This window comes from Ursus americanus, chromosome 12 (assembly GCF_024610735.1).
Source record: "Ursus americanus isolate L20-20 chromosome 12, mUrsAme1.1.p, whole genome shotgun sequence".
Lineage (NCBI taxonomy): Eukaryota > Metazoa > Chordata > Mammalia > Carnivora > Ursidae > Ursus > Ursus americanus.
Window position 1 is genome coordinate 11,532,469 of NC_142138.1, and position 20,050 is coordinate 11,552,518.

The 20,050-nt window shown below is 56.2% G+C and overlaps 1 protein-coding gene across 1 annotated transcript; it reads right to left on the bottom strand.

Moving 5' to 3' along the window:
- Positions 1 to 1,036: 1,036 nt before the first annotated feature.
- On the bottom strand, positions 1,037 to 14,952 carry CDCP2 (CUB domain containing protein 2). The gene is made up of 6 exons (XM_045799453.2): positions 14,874 to 14,952; positions 11,290 to 11,637; positions 8,472 to 8,807; positions 7,164 to 7,517; positions 4,081 to 4,259; positions 1,037 to 1,363 (listed from the first exon to the last, which is right to left on the bottom strand). The coding sequence occupies exons 1-6, from the start codon at positions 14,950 to 14,952 to the stop codon at positions 1,037 to 1,039; spliced, it is 1,623 nt and encodes a 540-aa protein (XP_045655409.1).
- Between the last annotated feature and the right edge of the window lie 5,098 nt (positions 14,953 to 20,050).

Sequence of the window (20,050 nt, forward strand, 5' to 3'; positions counted from 1 at the left end):
ATGTTTCATTAGCAAGTTTGCTCCACTCCTGATCCGTAGAGCTCTAGGGAGGGCTGGACCAATTTTCAGGAGGATGCCAGAGCCCTTCTCACAGGAAAGCACTGGAAACCCAACCCCCGCTCCCCATAGTGTAAACTCAGAGAAACACGGGGGTGCTGGAGTAGGTCTGAGTGAAGTCCAGTGCAGGAGAAGGTCCACAGTCTCCAAAGAGAACTCATCTGAAGGGAAACATCAGGGGTGAGGACAAAGACACGCGGGACTTCAATCAGCTTTTCAGTCAAGGATCCCCATCTATGTAAGGAAAACCACCACCGTGAAAGAGACACCAGTCCTCAGCTTGCAGCCTCCCTGCCGGGTGTGGGTCTGCCCGCGTTTGACACGGGGATCTGACCCAGCAGCAGCCTTGCCCCCTCCTCCGACAGTGGGAGGCGCACAACCAGCCGCCAACAGCGACACCACATGGCCGAGGCTGGGATCACAGCACCAGGTGGGTGTCCGCTCCCTTTCTGTTCTGGAGTTGGACTGGCCTGCTGTGGACAAAGTCCTCAGGGTTCCTGAGTCAGTTCTGGAGAGTGGAGGCCCCTGGATGGTTCCTGAGCTTCCTGCCAATGAAGGCTTGTGACAAGCGATTAGTTGGAGAAATAAGAAGTGCCCTTGTTTTTACCCCGAGTCAGTGAAGCCCTCGTGCATTCACGGAACGTCAGGTTTACCCTCTGTCACCGGGGACCCCAACTATCCACGTTGACAAGCAACACACATGGGAGACTTCTCTTCCATAGCAGACTATCTTTGAAATTACGAACAACTGCACACATACAACATGCCGTAGTTTACAAAGTGCTTATCCATTCAGGCTCTCGGAGCCTCACGCCAACCCTGTGAGCTTAGGACATGGATCCTCCTTAGAAAAGTGAGACGCAGAGAGGGACAGTGACTTGCCCATGGCCACCAACAAGTTGACAACACCCAGCTCTGCCCCTGTTGTGGGGACCCCAAGCTGCCTCCCAGGGAAGCCCGAGCCCAGGTCCCTGCCCACTCACAGCAGCATCAGGACCACGATGGCAATGACCATGAGGACTCCAGCCAGGATGCAAAGGCCCAGAAAGACAATGTCACTGGTGTCCTGAGCCACCATGGCCACAGGGCCCTCCAGGGCCTCCACCTCATCCCTGGGAGGTGCCTCCTGAAGATGTTCAGCTGTGGCGGCATAGGGCCCAAGCCAGTCGGAGCCAGACAGCAGGTGGACAGAAGCCTCTTTGCGCCGTGGCTCACAGCGGACCTCATACTCATGGATGTCCTCCTGCCCGCCCGCCGAGAAGTCGAGGTACAGCACACTGACGATCACTGAGGTGTTGTTCCTCCTCTGTGGGGGTCACGGGGCATTCACTCAGACCTGAAGGGGCCAGGACTGACCCTGTTCCCCTAGATAGGTAGGGACTCTGTGCCAAGGGGGCCGAACCCTAGGAGCCTGGGTTCTAGTCCCAGCCTGGCCACCGACTCCCTTCCCCTTGGAACCTCAGTGTCCCCACCTGTAAAAGGGTCACCACGGGGATGTCTGGGAGGATATCAGATCTGATGCGTCCATGCTTGCTCTGGCTTTAAGGAGGCAGGGTCTGTGCAAGATAATAACAGTAATAGAAGGCCCCTCTGCCATGTTCTTGGCTCTGTTTTAAGTGCATTATCTCATTTCATTCTCACTATGACCCTCATTGGTACCGTTAATATCCCCATTTCACAGATGAAGAAACTGAGGCCCAGAAGTTAAATCCCTTGTCTGAGGTCGCATGACACACAAGTGAGAGGGAACATGAGCTCACCTGGATCTGCCCAGTTCTTAGCTGTGCTCTTAGCTACTGGGCCTCACTCAAACCAAAGAAGGTACAACCAAAGTGGACTTTAAAGCATCTAGTTCAATCCCCCTTTTCTGGCAATTTACCGATGTGACTACTGAGGCCCAGCAAAGGCAGTACCTTGCCCAGAGCTGGGTCCCAAAGCCGTCTCCTGCCTCCCAGTTGGAAGCTCTATCTCTGGCTATGTGACCTTCCTCCTGGAATCCTTCCTCCCAGTGATGCCGGCAGCCATGCTGTGTCCCTGCTGAGACCCTGGCCATCCCAGTGGCACCACCCAGGGTTAGGAAGAGCCATCGAGGAGTGCAATGTGGGGGGCCTGGCACACTGCTACCCTCCCTACCCCTGCAGAGGAGGGAGGCAGGAATCAAGTCGCCCTGAATATGGTGGGGGGCTTGGCCCAGGATCTGAGGGGCAGCATTCTGATGGGCAGTCTGGTGTGGTCTGGGGCAGGGGGGTGCAGCGGGGCGGGGCTACTCTCCCCACCCACCCCAAGTCTGCAGCAGCCCTTACACCCCTCAGGCTGCCCAGCCACCCACGTCCAGTGGTGGCACTTCTGAGATGAAGCTTCTAGACACGGAAGCTGTCTCACACAGAGTGGGCAGGCAGGAGCAGTAGGAAGCTGCCGTCCCTGGACGCTGGGTGACCTCTCTGGGGAGGCCTGTGAAAGGGCCAAAAAGCCAAAAAAGGCTCTGATTCCATGGCCCCAAAAGGGCTTCCGAAAAAGGCTCTGATTCCACGGCCCCAAAGGAGGCTTCTGCATGTGTACCCTCAACCTGTCTGCCCCCAAACCCTCTGAGGAGGACTGGTGTTCTGGATTTTTGTGATACAGAATTGGGACACTGGGCAAAGACAGGGCCTATAAGTGGAAGGGGACCCAGTAAAGTCAGCCCACGTGATAAAGGGAAGAAAAAATCACATAAAATGGGGGTGGAGGGTATAGGGAAGTTTTAGGGGTTTTTGATGCGTGAGAGCCACCCAAGATGTGCTGTTATGGTGATGAAATCAAGTCTCCGGTGTTTTTTCAGAGATGCACAGAAAGGCTGTCATTGCCTTGGGCTGTTCTGCCTGTGCATCTGTGAGAGCAGCTCAATGCGGAGACTGGTCCTCGTGCACCCAGGATGTGTAAGGGTGACACTAGGAATCCAGGAGTCCAAGGTTCTCAGCTCTTATGTTTCCGTTTGTATTAGCTCCAAGATTCTATGATTCTGGGGCTCCAAGTGATGGTGGTGGTTCCATGCCTCTGAGCCCCTGGGTGTCCGTGATACCTCGTTCTCCGTTTCATGGTTCCCTGCCTCTGGGATTCTCTGTCACCGTCATTTCATGACTCTGTGGAGTACCCAAAGAAAATCCCTGGGGGATTTAGGGCATGGAGTCGGGGGGAGGGCAGATCATCTTGGCAGCCAAGACTGCCCCCATTTCTCTCCTCAAGTCAAAGGACAGATGTTGCCAGAGGCTGGGGAAGTGGAGGGGTGGGCTGGAGGGGCCCCAGGCAGACATTTGGTCAATGTGGGGGGCAGAGTGGTACGGTTTGCTGGAAAGTGCATGATTTCTGTCATGGCAGTGTGACACAATCCCCAGATACCAAGGCTCATGGGTGGGGGTGGGCTCTCCCTGGAAGGGGGGGGGTCTCTCCTTTCCCCTTTGACCTGCCTCCAAGAATGCAGACATCTGAGGTGCTTGGGCCACTGCCCAGAGACTCTGAGGGCCCCAAACCCAGGGTCAAGGCCTTGGAAATATACGGATAGTGGAAAAAACTCATTTGTAAGCTTCGCTGCCTTTGGAGGGAAGAGGATCCTGTTACCTGAAAGGCCCTTTTGTTCTGTGGAGCACAGGGACCATGTGGATCACTGGTTGGTGAAGGGGCAGGAGGCAGCCGGGCTCCAGTAGCTCTGGGTGTTAAAGGGGTGAGGCCTGGGTGGTGGGGAGTTCCCAGGAGAAGGCAAGGAACAGCACGAAGGCCTCCGAGGATGGTCAGGGTCAGGGCCTCTCAGGAGGAGCCTTCAGTAGGGGCTTTTGGTCATCCCTGGGTTATGCAGCGGGGCCCCCTTCTCTGTCTCCCATTTGAGTTCTTTGTCATGTCTACACTGAGCAAGTTTGTTGAGTTCTGCGTCCAAGCTTGTGGGGCCACTAAGCCAGGAAGAGAAGCTGAATTCTCAGAAACGGCAGGTGCCTTTCAGCAGGGGTCAGACCCTCTCCCTCACGCCTGCCCTCCCCACTGCCCAGCCCCTACCTGAGACTCGGTGCCGCAGGTGTCAAAGCGGGCCTGGATCCGAAAGGTGCTGCCGGCTTCCTGGGCGGCACAGCTGCGGCTGCCCAGGTAGACCTTGGTCCGCTCCAGCGGCGCCAGCGCCTGCGCGGAGATCAGGATCTGGAAGTCCGTGCGGGAGCAGCTCACGTTCATGGGCACGACTGCGGACGGAGGGAGGGAAGGAGCGGCTGGGGGCCTTAGGGGCAGGAGGTCTGCCCCCAACACCCCAACACCCCACGCAAAGGGTGCTGTGTGGGAAAACTGAGGCCCAGAGTGCGGAGAAGCCTATGCAGCCCAATGGGGATGTTTCACGTGTGTTACTCCATTTCACTCCGTCAGCCTATGAGTTCCCCAGGGCGGGTACCCAGCCTTCTTGTGTCCTCGCAGCCCGGCACAGAGCTTGGCAGGTGCCGTGAATGCTGAATGAATGAATGAGTGAATGAGTAAATGAGTGAACGAATGAATGAATGAATATTCTTAATCATAAGAAGAGCTACTATCTGCTGACCTCTTTACCAGGTGCCAGGTAATTCATTCAACCGTTTGACAAATATTTCTTGATGGCCTACTATGTGCAGGCACTATTGTAAGCACCACAGACACAGAAATGTAAAAAACAAAACAAAACAGAACAAAAACCCAACAGCACAAACTTCCCGCCTTCTTGAAGCTTACATTTTAGTTGGGCAAGGGGGCAATATATACGTAAAACGAAAGATGTGTCGGAGCGGGCTGAAGGAAAATCAAGCAAAGAAGCAAGACAGGGAAAGAGGGTATGTGTGTGGGGTTGGGGGGCAGAACTGCGCTTTTGCAAAGGGCAGAGAAGGAAGCCTCACTCTCTCCCCAAGACGACCCCACGAGGTGGACACAACTAAACCCATTTTACAATTTTGGAAACTGAAGCTCTGAGAGGTGAAGATGTTTGCAGTGGTTTAGTTGGGATTTTAACCATTATTGAGTCTATAGGCGATCCCCCCTACCCTATTGGGTGGCCGCTGCAGCCCTCCAGGCCAAGACGGTGCGACTGTCTGGGTGTATCGGAGCATGCGTGTGTGCAGGGGCAGTGCTGGCTGGGGTGGGGGCAGTGGAGGGGGAGGAAGGGGTGGCTGGTGGGCGGGAAAGAGAAGAGCTGGCAGGCAGAGGCCTGGAACTCTCAGCCCCTCTCCGGGAAATGCCTCAGACATATCTCAGCCTCTGGTGTCTGGACAGTCGGGGATTTATGGGCCTGCCGTCTCCCACGATGATCTCGGTGGTGCTAAACTGTGTGTCACCCCTGATTGATGCTGAGGTTGTCCTCTAGCCGGGAGGCCGCCTGCAGCCTGGGCCACATCTGGAGCCTCACCCAGCACCGAGGGCCCGTCTGGCCCTGGGCTCCCACAGGGATCTGGGGAGGTGGAGGGGGCGGGTGGGAGTGGGGGCTCCTGCCCCCGGAACAGAGACAGGTTTGGAGCTGCTCCGCCATCAGGCTCTGTAGGCACCAAAAGGAGAAGGGGCTTGTCCAAGATCCCACATTGCTGGGAGAGGACCCAGGCCTGGAAATAGACTATCAGAACCAAAGGGGACCTTAAAGATCCTTCAGCCGTGTCCTCATTTTACATGTAGAATAACTGAGACCCGCAGAGAAAAAACCACCTGCGCGCTAGCTGCGACAGAGCCCATGGCTCTCTGGAGTGGAACCCTAGGGGGGGTCGCTCTCAAAAGGGACAGCTCTTCCTCCCCCAGGTTATGCAAGGAGCCAACTGAGGCCCTGGAGGGTGGGTCTGCCCAGGCCGCCTGCCTGCCACTGGCTTGCTGTGGCACAGCCGTGTCCTGCCCCCTCATCACTTGCATATGGGGTAAAGACAGAGGGAAGATGTTTGAATGCAGACCAGGCCTGAGGCACGTGAGGGAGAGAAATCCACCGTGCGCAAGGATGTCCCCTGCTCCCTCATTCGTCTGAACGACCGCCTGCAGAGGGCATTCGTCAACCCCTCGAACAGATGAGGCCACTGGGTGGTCGGGAAATGGCAGCATGTGGATGGGGCCCTGGTCTGAGCTCAGCCCTGGCTCCCTCCCCCTGGGCCCTGCCAGGCCACAAAGAAGGCAGGCAGGGGTTCTAGTCTTGGCCGTGCCCCAGCTGCCCGCGTGACCACGGTGAAGCGTTTCCTCTCTCTGTACCTCCCTTTCCACACCTGCACAACAAACTTTCACCTGAGAGGGCAGAGGGCAAAATGGGGCCAGAGCACGGACTTTTCTGGGCCCATGGGCCAGGGAAGGGTGACGGGAAGAGGGGAGAGACGGTGGAGGCTGCTGGTCGGCAAATCTAACAGGCACTGTGGGAGCTGAAAAAGCCTGGTGCCCACGTCCCCAGCCGCCTCTGCAGCGGGGCGTGGCCACCTGACCAAGTGCAAACTCTCGAGACCAAGAGGTCCTTTAAGGGCTGCTGAACATCTTTCGCTTTCCTGACGATGGGACACTTGTAGCTGGCATCTCCCCTACCCTCTTCCAGCCTTGAACGTGGACATGATGTCTGGAGTTGTAGCAGCCAACTTGCAGGCATGAGGCCAAGAGAATCCCAGAGATACTAGCAGCTGAGACAGTGTGAAGTCCCTAAGCCAAAGAAGCAGCTCCCTAGCTCCAGACTTCTTGTTACATGAGGAAAACAAAAGCCATTTGTTCAAGCCACTGTCAGCCGGGATTTATGACTGATACAAGCAAAGCTTGTCGACAGCTCCATGGTTATACAACTGTTTATCATACGTAACATGGCCATATTCTGCGTACTACCCCTGGGTACACAGGATCAACCACAGCGTGAGAGAGGCCAGGGGCCCAAGGGGGAAGGAGAGCCAGAGGGGGATTAGGGAACGTGGAGTTGGAAGCTGGAAAGGCAGGCTCTGCCGTAGCGGAAATAAGCAAGGGCCGCTTCGGTGCCGTCTCAGGGGTCCCAGGGCAGCGGTCGGCAGTGCTGTAACCACCGAGAAGAGGCCGGAGGAGACCAGGGGTGGGATGGAGGGAGGAAGCTGCAAAGGATCCCAGCCTTGCCCTCCCCCAGCAGCACACCCACACCCTCACCCCCAGCTGACCTCCAATGTAGGCCACAGAGAAGCCCCTTCGCGTGGTGCTGCGGTCCGTGTGCAGCAGGAGCAGAAGCTGGTTGCGGCTTGAGGTGACCGGCGCTGGCAAGTGGTGGCCACACCAATTCCCCAACAGGGGGGCCTCCTCGCTGGCCCCATCAAAGGCCGCCAGATGGTCGAAGTCACAGGTCCTGGTCAGGCTGTTGGGACCCTCCAGGTCCAGGTCCAGGAAAAACACCTTGACCTGGTAGCCCAGAGGCAGGCGGATGGTCCAGTGGCAGTGGACGTTGTTAGGGTAGGAGCTGGGGTACCGGGGACTGGAGAAGTTGCCCCGCACAGCCGTGTACACCTCCTGGCATTCTCCTGGGTTAGGGAGAGTGGGACAAAGGAAAAATATGGAGAAGGGTGGGGACTGTTGCCCTCTGCACTACAGCTTGGGCAGTGGGTACCATAAAGGTCCTAAAACCACCCTGGCCGGTGATGGGCACGGTGGTCAGCAAACCAGACAGATGATCCCAAAGCCTGCTTTAAAAGGAAACTAGCTTAAGGCTAGGACTCTCATTTCAACTGGCAGTTCACTTCACGAGTGCTGGTCCTGTTAGGAATTCAATAACCACACCTAATACTTGTCCCTGGAGTCCAAACTTGGACTTGACAGACAAGGTGGCTCATGACATGACCTTGCTCATTTTCTCACTGCCCCTCATCCAGCCCTACCTTCCAGCCTCCCCAGACACCTCCGAGCACACGAGCACACTAAACCGTCTCTGTCCTCCCTGCCTTCATGCATACTGATCTCTCTGCCTGGAATACCCTTCCCTTCCTCCTGCCTCTGGCTAACTCCTTCAAAGCACTACTCCATTCTCTCCTCCTCCAGGAAGTCATCCATGATTCTTACTCTTAACACAGATCACAGTGGGTTGTCATTGTCTATTTCCTTCTCCATCTCTTCCACTGTCTAGCTCATTTCACTGTCAACGGTTCATTCATTCAATTATACACACATTGATCGAGTCCCTTCTATGTGGCAGGTACAAAGACAAACCCATAGGAACTCACAGTCAGGGGAGATCAGCGTGCCAACCACAAACATAAATATTAAGTGTTAGATCATTGCTGCAAAAACAAAAACGAAAAAGAAACAAACAAACAAAAAAAAACACAAAACCTCCAGAAGGAGTTGAAAAAAAGGACTAATTCTGAGTCAATCAGGAAGACTTCACAGAGGAGGTGACGTGCTCATGCCTTGGCACTGGCCAGGCAGGGACATGCACAACACGCACAGGGGACTCAAGGTACAGCCCCAACCCCTTCTACCTGAGAAGTAGTAGGCCTTGAAGCCCCGGCCTCCAATGTTAAAGTCGGACTTGAAGACCACCTGCAGCTCGTGGCCCAGCGACGTAAGAGTGGGGGGCCGGGTGCTGCCACAGTAGTGATGCTCACGGGTAGGGCCAGGCCCCCCAAGCACGGCCACGTAGTCGTAGGTGCACTCCTCATTGCCCTCCACCTGGAAGTCCACGAACACCAGCTTGACGGTGGCAGGGCCAGAGGCCCGGATCACCCAGCGGCACTCCACGTTGTTGGGGTAGTTGTCCGGGTACTCGGGGCTGGTGAGGACCCCCGAAAGGCCCGTCAGGACGCCACCACACACATCTGCAAAGAAGCCCTCCTGAGCTGACCTTTCTTCCTCCCCGTGGCTCCCCACCCCCTTCCTTGGAAACTGGGCATCCCCCAATGTGCCACCCCCATGGGTATGTCATGGGAACCTCGTCACCATCCACTGAGCGCTTTGCTAAGTGTCAGGCACAGACCTGGCACTTGGCACCGACGCTGTCTTTTGATACCATTACTAGCACCCTAGGGGAATGCACAGTGGTTCTCCCCATTCTATGGCTGTGAAAATGGAGGCACGGAGGTCAGTAACTTACCTGGGGGAGTCTGGTTTCGCCCAGACAGACCCTGAGACAAGGGTGTGAGCACAAGGAGTTTATTTGGGAGATATAAGGGCCAGTAAAAGGCATTGTCAAGCCAGCTGCCAAGCCCTGCTGGGGAGCCCTGGGGAATGGCATCAGAGTTATGTCACCCGAGAGAAAGGGAGCTGGGGCATTCGTACACCAGCTCCCGAGAGTCCAGGCCGAGGGCTGTGGGGATAGAGGTGACCTGCCAAGACTTCAGAAGAAGCCTTCACATAGAGATGGGGAGGTTGGCAGGAGCCACTGAAGTGACGAGGCCCCAGGAACCTGGGTGGGGCCTCGATGGCAGGCCACCCAGCTGATAATGGGGAAAGCAGGAATTGCCTGGTTGCAGAGCCTCGGCACTTGGCCTTGTAATTCTCACTGTCCCCTCCTACCAGGCCCGCGGGGCACAGAGTCTGAGGTGCCTGAGTTCAGGAATATTCTCAAATCTCCGTAACAGAGGAAACTGAGGCTTGAAGAGAGTATCTGGCGGAGTGGAGATGGGCTTGAAGTCTGAAGACAGGTGTCCCTCCTCAGCTCTGTCTCCTATGAGGGGTGTGACCCTGGGCAAGTGACCCAGCCTCCCTGAGCCTCGTGGGAACACGAGAGGTCAGAAGACCTGCCCAGCCTGATCCACCAGGCACAGGCTTGTGCAGAGTCTCGGAGGCTGATGAAAGCCCTTTGGAACCGGGCACCGCCAATCCAGCCCGGAGGTGGGTGATGATGAACGCCCTGACCCGCTGGAGGCACTGGCAGGGAGGGGCACGCTGCTGTTTCCCAAGACTCCAGAATCTCCCCCCAGGGCTTGGCTTGTGAATCGAGCGCTGCTCTGGGCTGGGCGGCTAAGCCTTCGCGTCCCCGTGTTCCTGCTCTCAGCAGCGTACCCTTGGGAAGACACACTCCCTCTCCGCTCTTAACTTTATTGTTTGTGAAACGAGAGGGCAGGTTTTGACGGTCTGTGAGAACACCCTTAGCAGAGTCTTCTGAACTGTGCCCGGGAGCCTCGCAGCAGCCCGCTGGGGCATCTCTCTGGCTGCAAGGGGGGACGAATTTCACTGCGGTGCTGTATTCCAGCACTCTTTAATGCGCTCAAGAACAGCGTCCACAGTCACAGGTCATACGCAAAAATTTCACTCATTGGAGGCCATCCACATTGACTTGTGTTTTCAGTGACTGGCTTATGATAAGTAAATGTTAAAAATATGAACTTACAAAATACAGTAATTGCATACCAAGAAAATATCGCCTCTGTTTCTTTTATATATAAGGGATTAACATAAGCTTCCATTTGCTATAATGGTGCTCCTGTTTGTAAAATGCTGGAAGACATTGTTCATGGTATTTTGACTTTGATATCCTAACAGTTTAAAAACCTAAGAGTCTTAAATTCCAAAACTATGATGAGATCAGTCTGTGATTCCTGGGTTTTAGAGTTTCGCAGTTCTGTGCCTCTAAAGCCAGCTCAGGAAGGGGTGTCCCACCTGAGCCCCCCAGTGGTTATTTGGGGACCCTGTGCCCCAGGAGCCTCTGTGGTTGCCTGTGGCTTGAGCTGACACGAGTAAGGCCTTGGGTTTGGGCCTTGGGAGAAGGAAGCAGGTTTGAGTGTATGCAGAGAGGCCTGGAAACAGGAGGCAAGGTGAGGAGAGCAAAGCCTCTGGCCCCCTCACTAGACTAAGGAGCAGGTTTCCAGGCTGAGGGAGGGAGGGTGAGGGATCCACAATGGAAGAGGCATTAGGTAAGGCTTGGGGAGGAAGAGTGTCACTGGCTCCACACAGATGGCCCTCGTGCATCTTTTACTCCAGAGGACTTGGGGTGGGGTGGGAGGGGGGGCCCTGCACCTGTGCAGTGATGGGGTGCCACAGAGGGACGGGCAGCAGGGACAGCATGGTGTCCTCTCCTTCATCCTGATGCCATGGCATGGGATAAGAAGGCTGATAGCAAGCACAAGAGGCTTTGCTCCTGGGTACAGTGAGACCCTCCCAGGGCTCCCAGGACTGCCGTCATGAAGGTGGGAACCCACAACCACCATGACCACCGCTGGCAGCTGTCTTTGCCCCTGAGCTGCGGCAGCAGGGTCACCCAGGCTCCAGAGCAGCCAGCAAGCCTCGCCACGCCTCAGCCCACGGCTCTCCTCCCCCCGACCCCCACAGTGCCCCCCCCCACTGCCTGGCCCCCCTTGCCTTTCTGGTAGCCGGCAGAGAAGCCGCGGCTGGCCACGTGCTTGTCTGAGTGGAAGACGACGGACATGACGTGCCAGGAGGAGGTGAAGGGCGGCGGGGGCACCTGGCCACAGAACCTCCCCAGCAGGCTGCCCTTGTCCCCCGAGGCCCCATTGTAGACCTCCACGTAGTCGAAGCCACAGGAGTCGTGGTACTCCAGGTCGAAGGCATGGAAGGTGAGCAGCACCGAGGAGCCCTCGGCCACCACGATCAGCCAGCTGCACTCTGTGTTGTAGGGGTAGAGCCTCGGGAAGTTAGGGCTGGAGAAGTTTCCGGAAGGTGCTGAGAGCACACCCCCACATTTGACACCTGGGCAAGAGGGAAGAAGGGCTTGGTCAGCGCTGGGGGCCTGGGGGTGGACCCGGGGTGAGGGAACATGAGGCTGTGACCCTAAGTCAATTCATTGATGTGTATGTTTGCTCATTCATCTGCTTCATCCTCAAATGCTTGGCAAGCACTCTTTTATTCATTCAGCAAATACCGTCTGAGTGCTAGGCAATGTTCTGGGTGCTGGGGTTTCAGCAGGGACAGAACAGACAAAACTTCTTGCCTTCGTGGACTCTCCTGTGTGGCTCTGATGGGAACACAGATGATAAACAGTGAGTAAAATATACGCCATCCTGAAGAGTGATTAGTGCTATGGAGAAAAATAAAGCCGGGAGAAGAGACAGAAGCGTCGGGGCGGACCTGTAATTTTAGATAAAACAGTAATATGCCAGATCCCAGGTGTGTGCCGTAAGGGAATTTAAAAATTACAAATAATAATAGCCCCACGCTCAGTGAAGAGGCACACAGCCTACTGTACCGTCACAAGTACATTCTTACATGCACATATTTGTTTATATTTAAAAAGAAAACAATGGAAGGAAACTAATAAAAATGATTCTCTGTCAGGGCTAGGAGTAAACAGAGGGGAGGAAAACAGGCATGAAGCTAGACCTCTTTCAGTAAGACTTGCTTTATAATTTTGACTTTATAATCATGAATAACTTTTAATATAATTTTTTTAAGATTTTATTTATTTATTTGACAGAGAGAGAGACAGCCAGTGAGAGAGGGAACACAAGCAGGGGGAGTGGGAGAGGAAGAAGCAGGCTCCCAGCGGAGGAGCCCGATGTGGGGCTCGATCCCATAATGCCAGGATCACGCCCTGAGCCGAAGGCAGACGCCCAACAACTAAGCCACCCAGGCGCCCCTACTATAATTTTTAAATAACCCCTAAAAATCCAAAACTGGGGGTGCCTGGGTGGCTCCGTCGGTTAAGCGTCTGCCTTCAGCTCAGGTCATGATCCCAGGGTCCTGGGATCAAACCCCGCATCAGGCTCCCTGCTCTGCTGGGAATCTGCTTCTCCCTCTCCTGCTGCCCCTCCCACTCTCTCCCCATCCCCCGCCCCGCTTGTGCGTGCTCTCTCTTTCAAATAAATAAATAAAATTTTTAAAAGGAAAACACACAAGAAATATTTTTGAAAAGCCCCAAACTGAAACAAATAAACTTAACTATATATATCAAGTTGGAGGCACATTCATATGGGGGGAAAGGATTTCAGAGGATTTGGAAATACACTTTTTTGACTGTACATTCCTGGTGGGATATATCCCCGGGACAAAATGAAGCACAAAGAAATCTGAAACTTGACTCAGGAGACTTACTGTTTGTAATAACAGTCAGTACTGCTATTTTACAGTATTTTATAAATTGGAATAAAGCATGTCTGTTCATGTCAATAGAAGCTAAGATGTTCCGTGTAAGAGGAGAGCAACACAACCATAAAATTAAAAAATTAAATAGAATGCTTGTGATCCTCAATTTGAATTAAAGACAGTATGAATTTAAGGTTTATTTTTATTTCTAAAAAAAAAAAAAGTAGTTTCTTAGCTCTGTTCACTGAAAAGGCAAAAAGCATGTCGCGGGCCTGGCTGACACAGCACGGGCCCCTCCCGCGGGAGCGCACTGTGGAATGGGGGGGCAGTCAGCAGTGCTCTTGGGGCCCGAGGGAGGGGGCTAATCTTGCCGGGCCAGCACTGTTAGTGGGGGGACAGGATTCACAGGGAAGGTGATGCTTGAATTTGACGAGGAGAGACAAGAAGGTTGTTAGTTGGGGACAATTTGGAGGGAGGAAATGGCACGAACTCACAGTCACCTAGCCTCCCTGAGCCTCAGTCACACATCTGTGAAATGGGGTTGCTGTGAGCATCGATGACACAGAGCTGCTTCTTTAAGGGCCGCAGATGCACACCCAGTGCAGGTTGTCGGCTCCCTGCCTGGGCCCTGCGGCAGGCCGGGCAGGAACCCTGTCTGATTCATGCCATTATGACAAGAGGACAGAGGGACATTCTGTCCGATGCCTGTCCTCGTCCTTCCCCCAGCCCTGCCCATGGGACAGGAAAAGCCCTGGGAGTGTTGGAACAGAATTCTGGTGGCCAAGGAGGCCCCAGTGGCCAAGGAGGCCCCAGGTGCCAGCACAAGGGGAGGCCTTGTCCTCCGGGACTCAGCCAGACGCCCTGAACCCCAGGATCACCCTGGGGCCGCTATAGCCCCGGAGGCTGGAAAATGGGAACAGCTAGCTTCTCCCCTTACAGGAAGGAGTGAGACGCCTGAGTACCCAGCCCACCTCTGCCACGGACTAGGTGACAGACACATTCCCCTTTCCTTCTTTGAGCCCTATTTGAGCCTGCAGGAAAACCAGGCCCTGAGGGCTGCTTGCTGAGCCCTCACAACATGCATGCCCCCTGAAGACCAGTGAAGTCATATTGCTTCACAGACAGGCACACAACACAACAGGGCTGGAGCAGCGCAAGGCGACCTGGGGCCAGGGTGCTGGCACAGGGTTCTGGGAGCTCCAAGGAGGGAGCATCTGAGGCTGACGGAAGGACGTGGAAGGCTTCCTGGAGGAGGTGGTGTTTGACATGAGTTTGACAGATGAGCCACATGTTCTCAGAAGGCAAAAGAGAACAGGGACCTTCCAGACGGAGGGTGAAGCATTTCCAGAAGGGGGTATGATCCTCTGTCAGAGCGAGGGGTGCCCAAGGGACACAGGGGACTGAGGCTGGGTATTACATAGAGATTAGGGCCAAACCAGGGAGACCCCGAATGCCATCAGGAAACACTCTGATTTCACCTGGCGGGCAGCGGGGAAGTACAGTAGGCTCTCAGGAGGAGACTAAAGCCTTCCTCCAGCAGTAAACCTTCTATGGTTCTCCGAGCCATTCCCTTAGCCCTTGGTAACTATGCCTCCTTGGACAGGTTACTTAATCTCTCTCTGCCTCAGTTTCTTCATTTGTAAAATGGAGGACTCATACCCACCTTGAAGTTTGTTGTGAAGATGAAATGCAATCGTGTTTGTAAAGCATCCAGCGCGTAGCAGGCACTCCGCAAATACTATCTTTCACCATCTCAAGCAAATACATCCTCAACTCCGCCAACTCCCCGCCAAAAAGGCCTCCTGCTTTCTGGCCTCCCACATGGAAACCTCCTGAGACCCCGGCAGTCACCTGGCCACCCCTCCACGCCCTCCCAGAGCCTGCCTGTCCTCGGGAGCCCCTACCTTTCGTGGCGTGGGCCTTGGGGCCTGGGCCCAGCAGCGCCACCGCCAGCAGCAGACAGGACCCCAGCTCTGCCAGCATCTCCTCACCGGGTCCCCCACGGGTCTGCAGAGCTCAGGGCAGGCCAGGAGCTGAGGGTCTGGAGCAGGGGAAAGAGACGTGGGTTTGAGAGGGCCTCCAAGTTAATAGTGGCCTGAATAATTCATCGGCCCCTCGAATTAGTAAGCTGATCCCCGGGTGGTTCCTTCATTCCACCCGAAGGTGACGGATCTAGTGTCACCGGCTTGACACATTCTGAGACCGGCACTGGCTGCACTGTATCGGGAAGGGAAGCATCTCAGGGCGGGAAGGGAATTTGGTGGTGGAGCAAGGGCATGCGTTTTGGGGCTAGGCAGATCTGGCAACCACCCTAGGTCAGCCTCTAGCCCGACGGGTGGCCTTGAACAAGTCATCTAGCTCCTCTGGGTCTCGGTCTTACTCACCTGTCCAGTGGGGCCATTCAGTGCCGCCATAGGAAATGGCAGGCGGTGACCTGTACCGCAGCCCGACGGCTGTCCCATCACCCCCTCCCCACAGGGGAGCTGAAGGGACCTTCTAATTAGCGGGACAAGTGGGACAAGCATCCTTCAGACATGCTTAGATTAGCTCAGAGGGAGAGCGAAGGAGGCTGTAGTGGGCAGCCAATGAGGGAAAAGTCTATTTTCATGGAAGGAAGCAGCCGGAATAACAGGATGGGAAAACTGCACTGTGCATCTCCTAAAGCGACCACGGATCTGGGCCACAGTGTAAATTCTGGCCCGGAATATTCGATGTTCCCTCCTCAGCCGATCCACAAACCCTGCCTGAGCACCTATCTGTGCCAGGCTGGTGTTGGAGTGAGGCTGCAGGAACGCCCTGGGGTCTGTGACCAACAGGGAAGCAGGATCGGTTTCCTCTGGAAGCCGTGTTTGGTTCGGTTCAGCCCAGCGCTCGTTCCTACGCTCCTCTGCGCGGCGCCAGCACCGGGGAAACGCGGCGCTCCTGCCTCCCGCGGCAGAGCCCGGCTCCGGTCGGGCCAACAAGGTCTGAATCCCAGCTCTGCCACTCCTGCCGGGCTGGGGCCGCCTGGGAAGGTGGCCAACGTCTCTGCGGCCCGGGCTCCCGAGCACGAGGAGGGGAGAGCTAGTAGCCCGGCGTCTCCTGCGGGGATGAGATGAGACGGGGCGCGGGAAGGCTTAGCCCGCCTGGCTCCACGCTAGGGAGAAGACACGAGACTTTTACGGAGCTCAGAGGCGCTCAGAGGGCCATGTGCTAGACCGCATGTTGCTTCTGGCCCGTCCTCGTGTCAGGAGGGCCCCAGGGAGCCCTCGGCTGCCCGCATGGGGCCACCTGCAAGGTGTTCAGCAAAGAGCGCCGGGGAGGCTCGGGCCTGCGGGGTTGGCTTACCCATGGGGCCCGACTGGCAGCAGCAGAAAGGTTCGCTGTCCTGGGCCGCCGGAGGGGACGGCGCTTTCATCGCACCCGCTGTGCGTGCGAGCCAGGGCGCGGGGCGCGGGGCTCTTCCGACGGCACAGTGCGCGTCAGCCGCCCCGCCTCGCGGAGGAGGAGCGAACGCCGGAAGCGCCTGAGCCCACGTTGTGGGTCTAGTCGCTCCACAGGAAGACCCCGTGACAAGGACTCAAGGGCCAGTAGCTTCTTTGGGAGGCGATCCCAGGAAGCACAGGCGGGACAGTGGGCAAGTGAGCCAGGGATGAGAAGAAGCCAGTCAAGGAGATGCGGGTGAGCAGCTGCCATTGTGGACAACCGAGGCTCCACCCCCATGTGACCTCCGGGGACGGTGGAGACTACGGCCCCACGTTGTTCCAGTGAGGGGTGAGGAATGGCCCGGAAGTGCAGGGGTTGCAGGCCGAAGCCGTCTGCCTGCCCAGGAATGGTGAAGAGCAGGGATGTGAGCGGGCCGTGGTGGCCTCCGCGGAGTCATCCAGGACAGAAGACTGTCGCCCTTCGCATGGCTTCACCCTTGACCTGCTCTCCCTGGAATCAGCCACCTCTGAAGTGTTCATTCCACCCTGAGACAGCCGTCTCCTCCCACGCTCCCTGCAACCCCTGCTGTCCTGCCCCGCCCTTCTCCCTACACCTGGCACGCCCTTTGCCGCATCTTCTCCCTTGGGCTCAGAGTCCAGGGTCAGGGCTGTCTTGCTCTTTCACAACATCTGCTGGACCAGCCCAGCTGGCTGCACCCTCCCCTGCGGGTCCGGGCCTCTGAGCCCTGCTGGGCAGCGCATTTTCACCGTGTTTGCAACCCTGGCAGCTAGGAGCTGTGTGACCTCGAACAAGTCACTTTGCCTCTCTGGGCCTCTGTTTGCTCAGCTGTGAGATGAGAATGGCGGCCATCCGTCAGGCGCTGTGAGGACCAGACGGATGAAGGCACGTGGAGCGTGGAGAAGAGGGCCAGCACCCAACTCAGGTGCGTGCTCTCTCCTCCCCCACCTGCCGTCTGTGAGGACTCCCGGGGCTCCACGGCCCTCAGGTCAGCTTGCACTGCTCCTTTCACCTCTCCTGCAAGTCTCCTCTAGGTGGGGCCTCCCCTGCCCGGCTGCCCCTCCCTGCCATCAGCAGCCTGGCCTGGCCAGGAGGGAGGGACACCCGGGGAGCACCCACACCTCCTCCCGACGTTGGCAGGGACTGGCCCTGCAGGGTGGGAGGTGAGCATGTCACATCCCATACTTTCGCTGCTGGAGCCTGCTAGAAAGCCACGGGGTGGCACGGGGTGAGTGGGCGAGGATGTGAAGGAGGAGCAGAAGGGGAAAGGAGTGGAGACGGAATACGGACAGCCAACAACCGGGAGAACCATTGAAGGGAAAAGGCGAAGAGCAAGGGGGAAAGCTGAAAGCTGGGGAGTTAGGTCGTGACCGAGACAAGGCCAGTGGTGGGCTGGGGTGGAGTCCCCGGGGGAGACAGCAGAAGGGGGCTGCCCCTCACAGCCTTGAGAGCCACAAACCGACCTCAGGGCTGGGACACTGTGAAGAGGACACCGCCTCCCTCCCCCATCTCTCCTCTCTCTGTGTCTCTGTTTTTCTCTCAGTCGCTCTGCCCTGTCCTTTCCCAAGGCTACACTGCGAAGGCCACATACCGGGAATGATGTCCCAGAAGAACAGATGGCCAAGGACCAAGTGTCCCGGGAGGCCCCAGACAAGGGCATGACCTTCACAGCCTCCAGCTCCTGGGCCAATGAGAAGAAAGTGAGGAGAGGGCCAGGATCACCCCCATTTGTGGGGCCTGCCAGGCCCTGGGTCCTTCCACACTGTATCTCTCTGAACCTCCCAACCATGCAGGGAGGGGCTGCTGCCCCACAGCACAGCCCAGGAGCGGGGCCTGGTCAGGGTGGACACCCTCCGTCCTGGGACAGGGCGAGAACCGGGGGCTACGCAGAGAACGGGCCCCTCAGGGGCCCTGCTCACCCTCAGCAATGCTAGGGCACGGCCGTTAGTCAGGGTTTAGTGGAAAGGGTGGTGGGACTGAGTTCTAATTGTCCTGGGCTTGGACCTGTGCTTCACATCTGATGGACAATGCAACTTCGGGCAAGTCACTCACTTGCCCCTGGAGCCCCGGTCTCCTCGTGTGTGAAGGGGGCTCACTAATCCCACTCTCCATCTCCCTGGGCTGCTGTGTGGACTAAATGCAAGGTCCGAGAGGCCAAAGGGCTTTGCAAACTGTGAAGACCCGTGCACCGTTGGGGGGGGGGGGCTACACTAATAACTGGGGTGATCGTGATAGTGAGCTGGGAAGTGGGCAGAGCACTTTGTGTAGGTTGGGTCGTCTCCTGTAATCCACACATCCCCTCCACGTAGGGCCCACCATCGCCCAGTGCACAGCCTGGGGCACAGTGATGACCCAGGACCACAGGCCTGTAAGTGGCAGGACTTGGATTCCAACCCAGGACTGTACTGAGTACTGGTGCTGAGTACTGGCTGGGATCTAGGGGAATCTGACCGAAGGGGCTCCTGAAGAGGATTTGCAGGGCCAGGAGCAGAGGCGTGGGGGAGGCTCAGGAAGGAAGCTTCCTGCTGGCCCAGCTTCTCCCTTCCCCTCTCTTTGATGGCCAATGAGTCCTGCTTCTTTGGCGGGCCAAGACCTTTAACAGGGTTCAAGGGAAACTGCGCTGGTGACCTTCCCTGCCTCAGGAGAGGAGGCTGGAATGGCTGTCCCAGGATTACAACCTCCAGGGAGGTGTCTGGAGTCTTCTACTGCTTCCTCTTACCCCTCTGGGCCCTCCTGTCCTTCTCACCTGCCCAGCACATTCCACCTCTTACACCTCCACCCATCCCCACCCAGAGCTCGTGCTCATGGGAGCCTTCCAGAGCCTCCTGCCTTGCACGGGATACCAAGCCTAAAACCTCCCTGCCTCACAGTAATTGTTGAGCTCCTACTGTTTGCCAGGCACGTTCATATCCAGCCATATCCAAGCTATGTGACCTTGGGCAGGTTCCTTAACCGCCCCCTCTGTGCCCTGGAGAGTAGTACATTCTATTTACTAATTTAAATTCATTAACTTAAACAAAGTTAAAAATCTTTACAACGATTTCGCAAGGTGAGGATCATCAAACCCCAGTTTATGGTCTGGTAATCCGAGCTCAGAGAGAGTTGCTTTTATTAGTTCATTTTTTCGACAAGCATTATGGCGCACCTACTGTGTGCCAGGCCAATGCTCAACATTTGTGCACTTTATCTCACTTCACCCTCACAGCTCTGTGGGGCGGCGTTAGTATCCCCCAAGGTTTCCAGACCCCTCCTGGGAGGCAGGACTACCCTGGGGGAGACCCGTGGCAGCTGTCTGTCTCCCCCAGCCCCTGATCATTGGGAGAGGAGACACCTGTATTTTATCGTGGCTGTACTTCAGCCCATGGCACGGAGTAAGTGGTCAATAAATATCTGCTGAGAGAAGGAATAGAAGTATCCCTAGCTTACAGATGAGGAAAGTGAAGTTCAGAGTCACGAAGTGATTTGCCCAAGATCACACAACCACTCAAGGGTGGAGCTGGGATTTGAACCTGAGTATGACCAGCTCAAAAGCCCGTGTTCTTCCCATGACAGTGATTCTACCCACACGGAGACCCGTTTTTAGGAGGAAGATGAGGTCTGAGCTGGTATGCAGACCTGGGACGGAGGGTTGGAGATGCCTGGAGTGGCAGAGCTGGGG

Coding starts and splice junctions, on each gene's coding strand:
- CDCP2 (XM_045799453.2), bottom strand. CDS start 14,952: ATGCTGGCAGAGCTGGGGTCCTGTCTGCTGCTGGCGGTGGCGCTGCTG. Junction 4,260..7,163: donor CTCTGTGGCCTACATTGGAG/GTCAGCTGGGGG, acceptor CTCCGTCCGCAG/TCGTGCCCATGAACGTGAGC. Junction 1,364..4,080: donor CCTGCGGCACCGAGTCTCAG/GTAGGGGCTGGG, acceptor TGACCCCCACAG/AGGAGGAACAACACCTCAGT.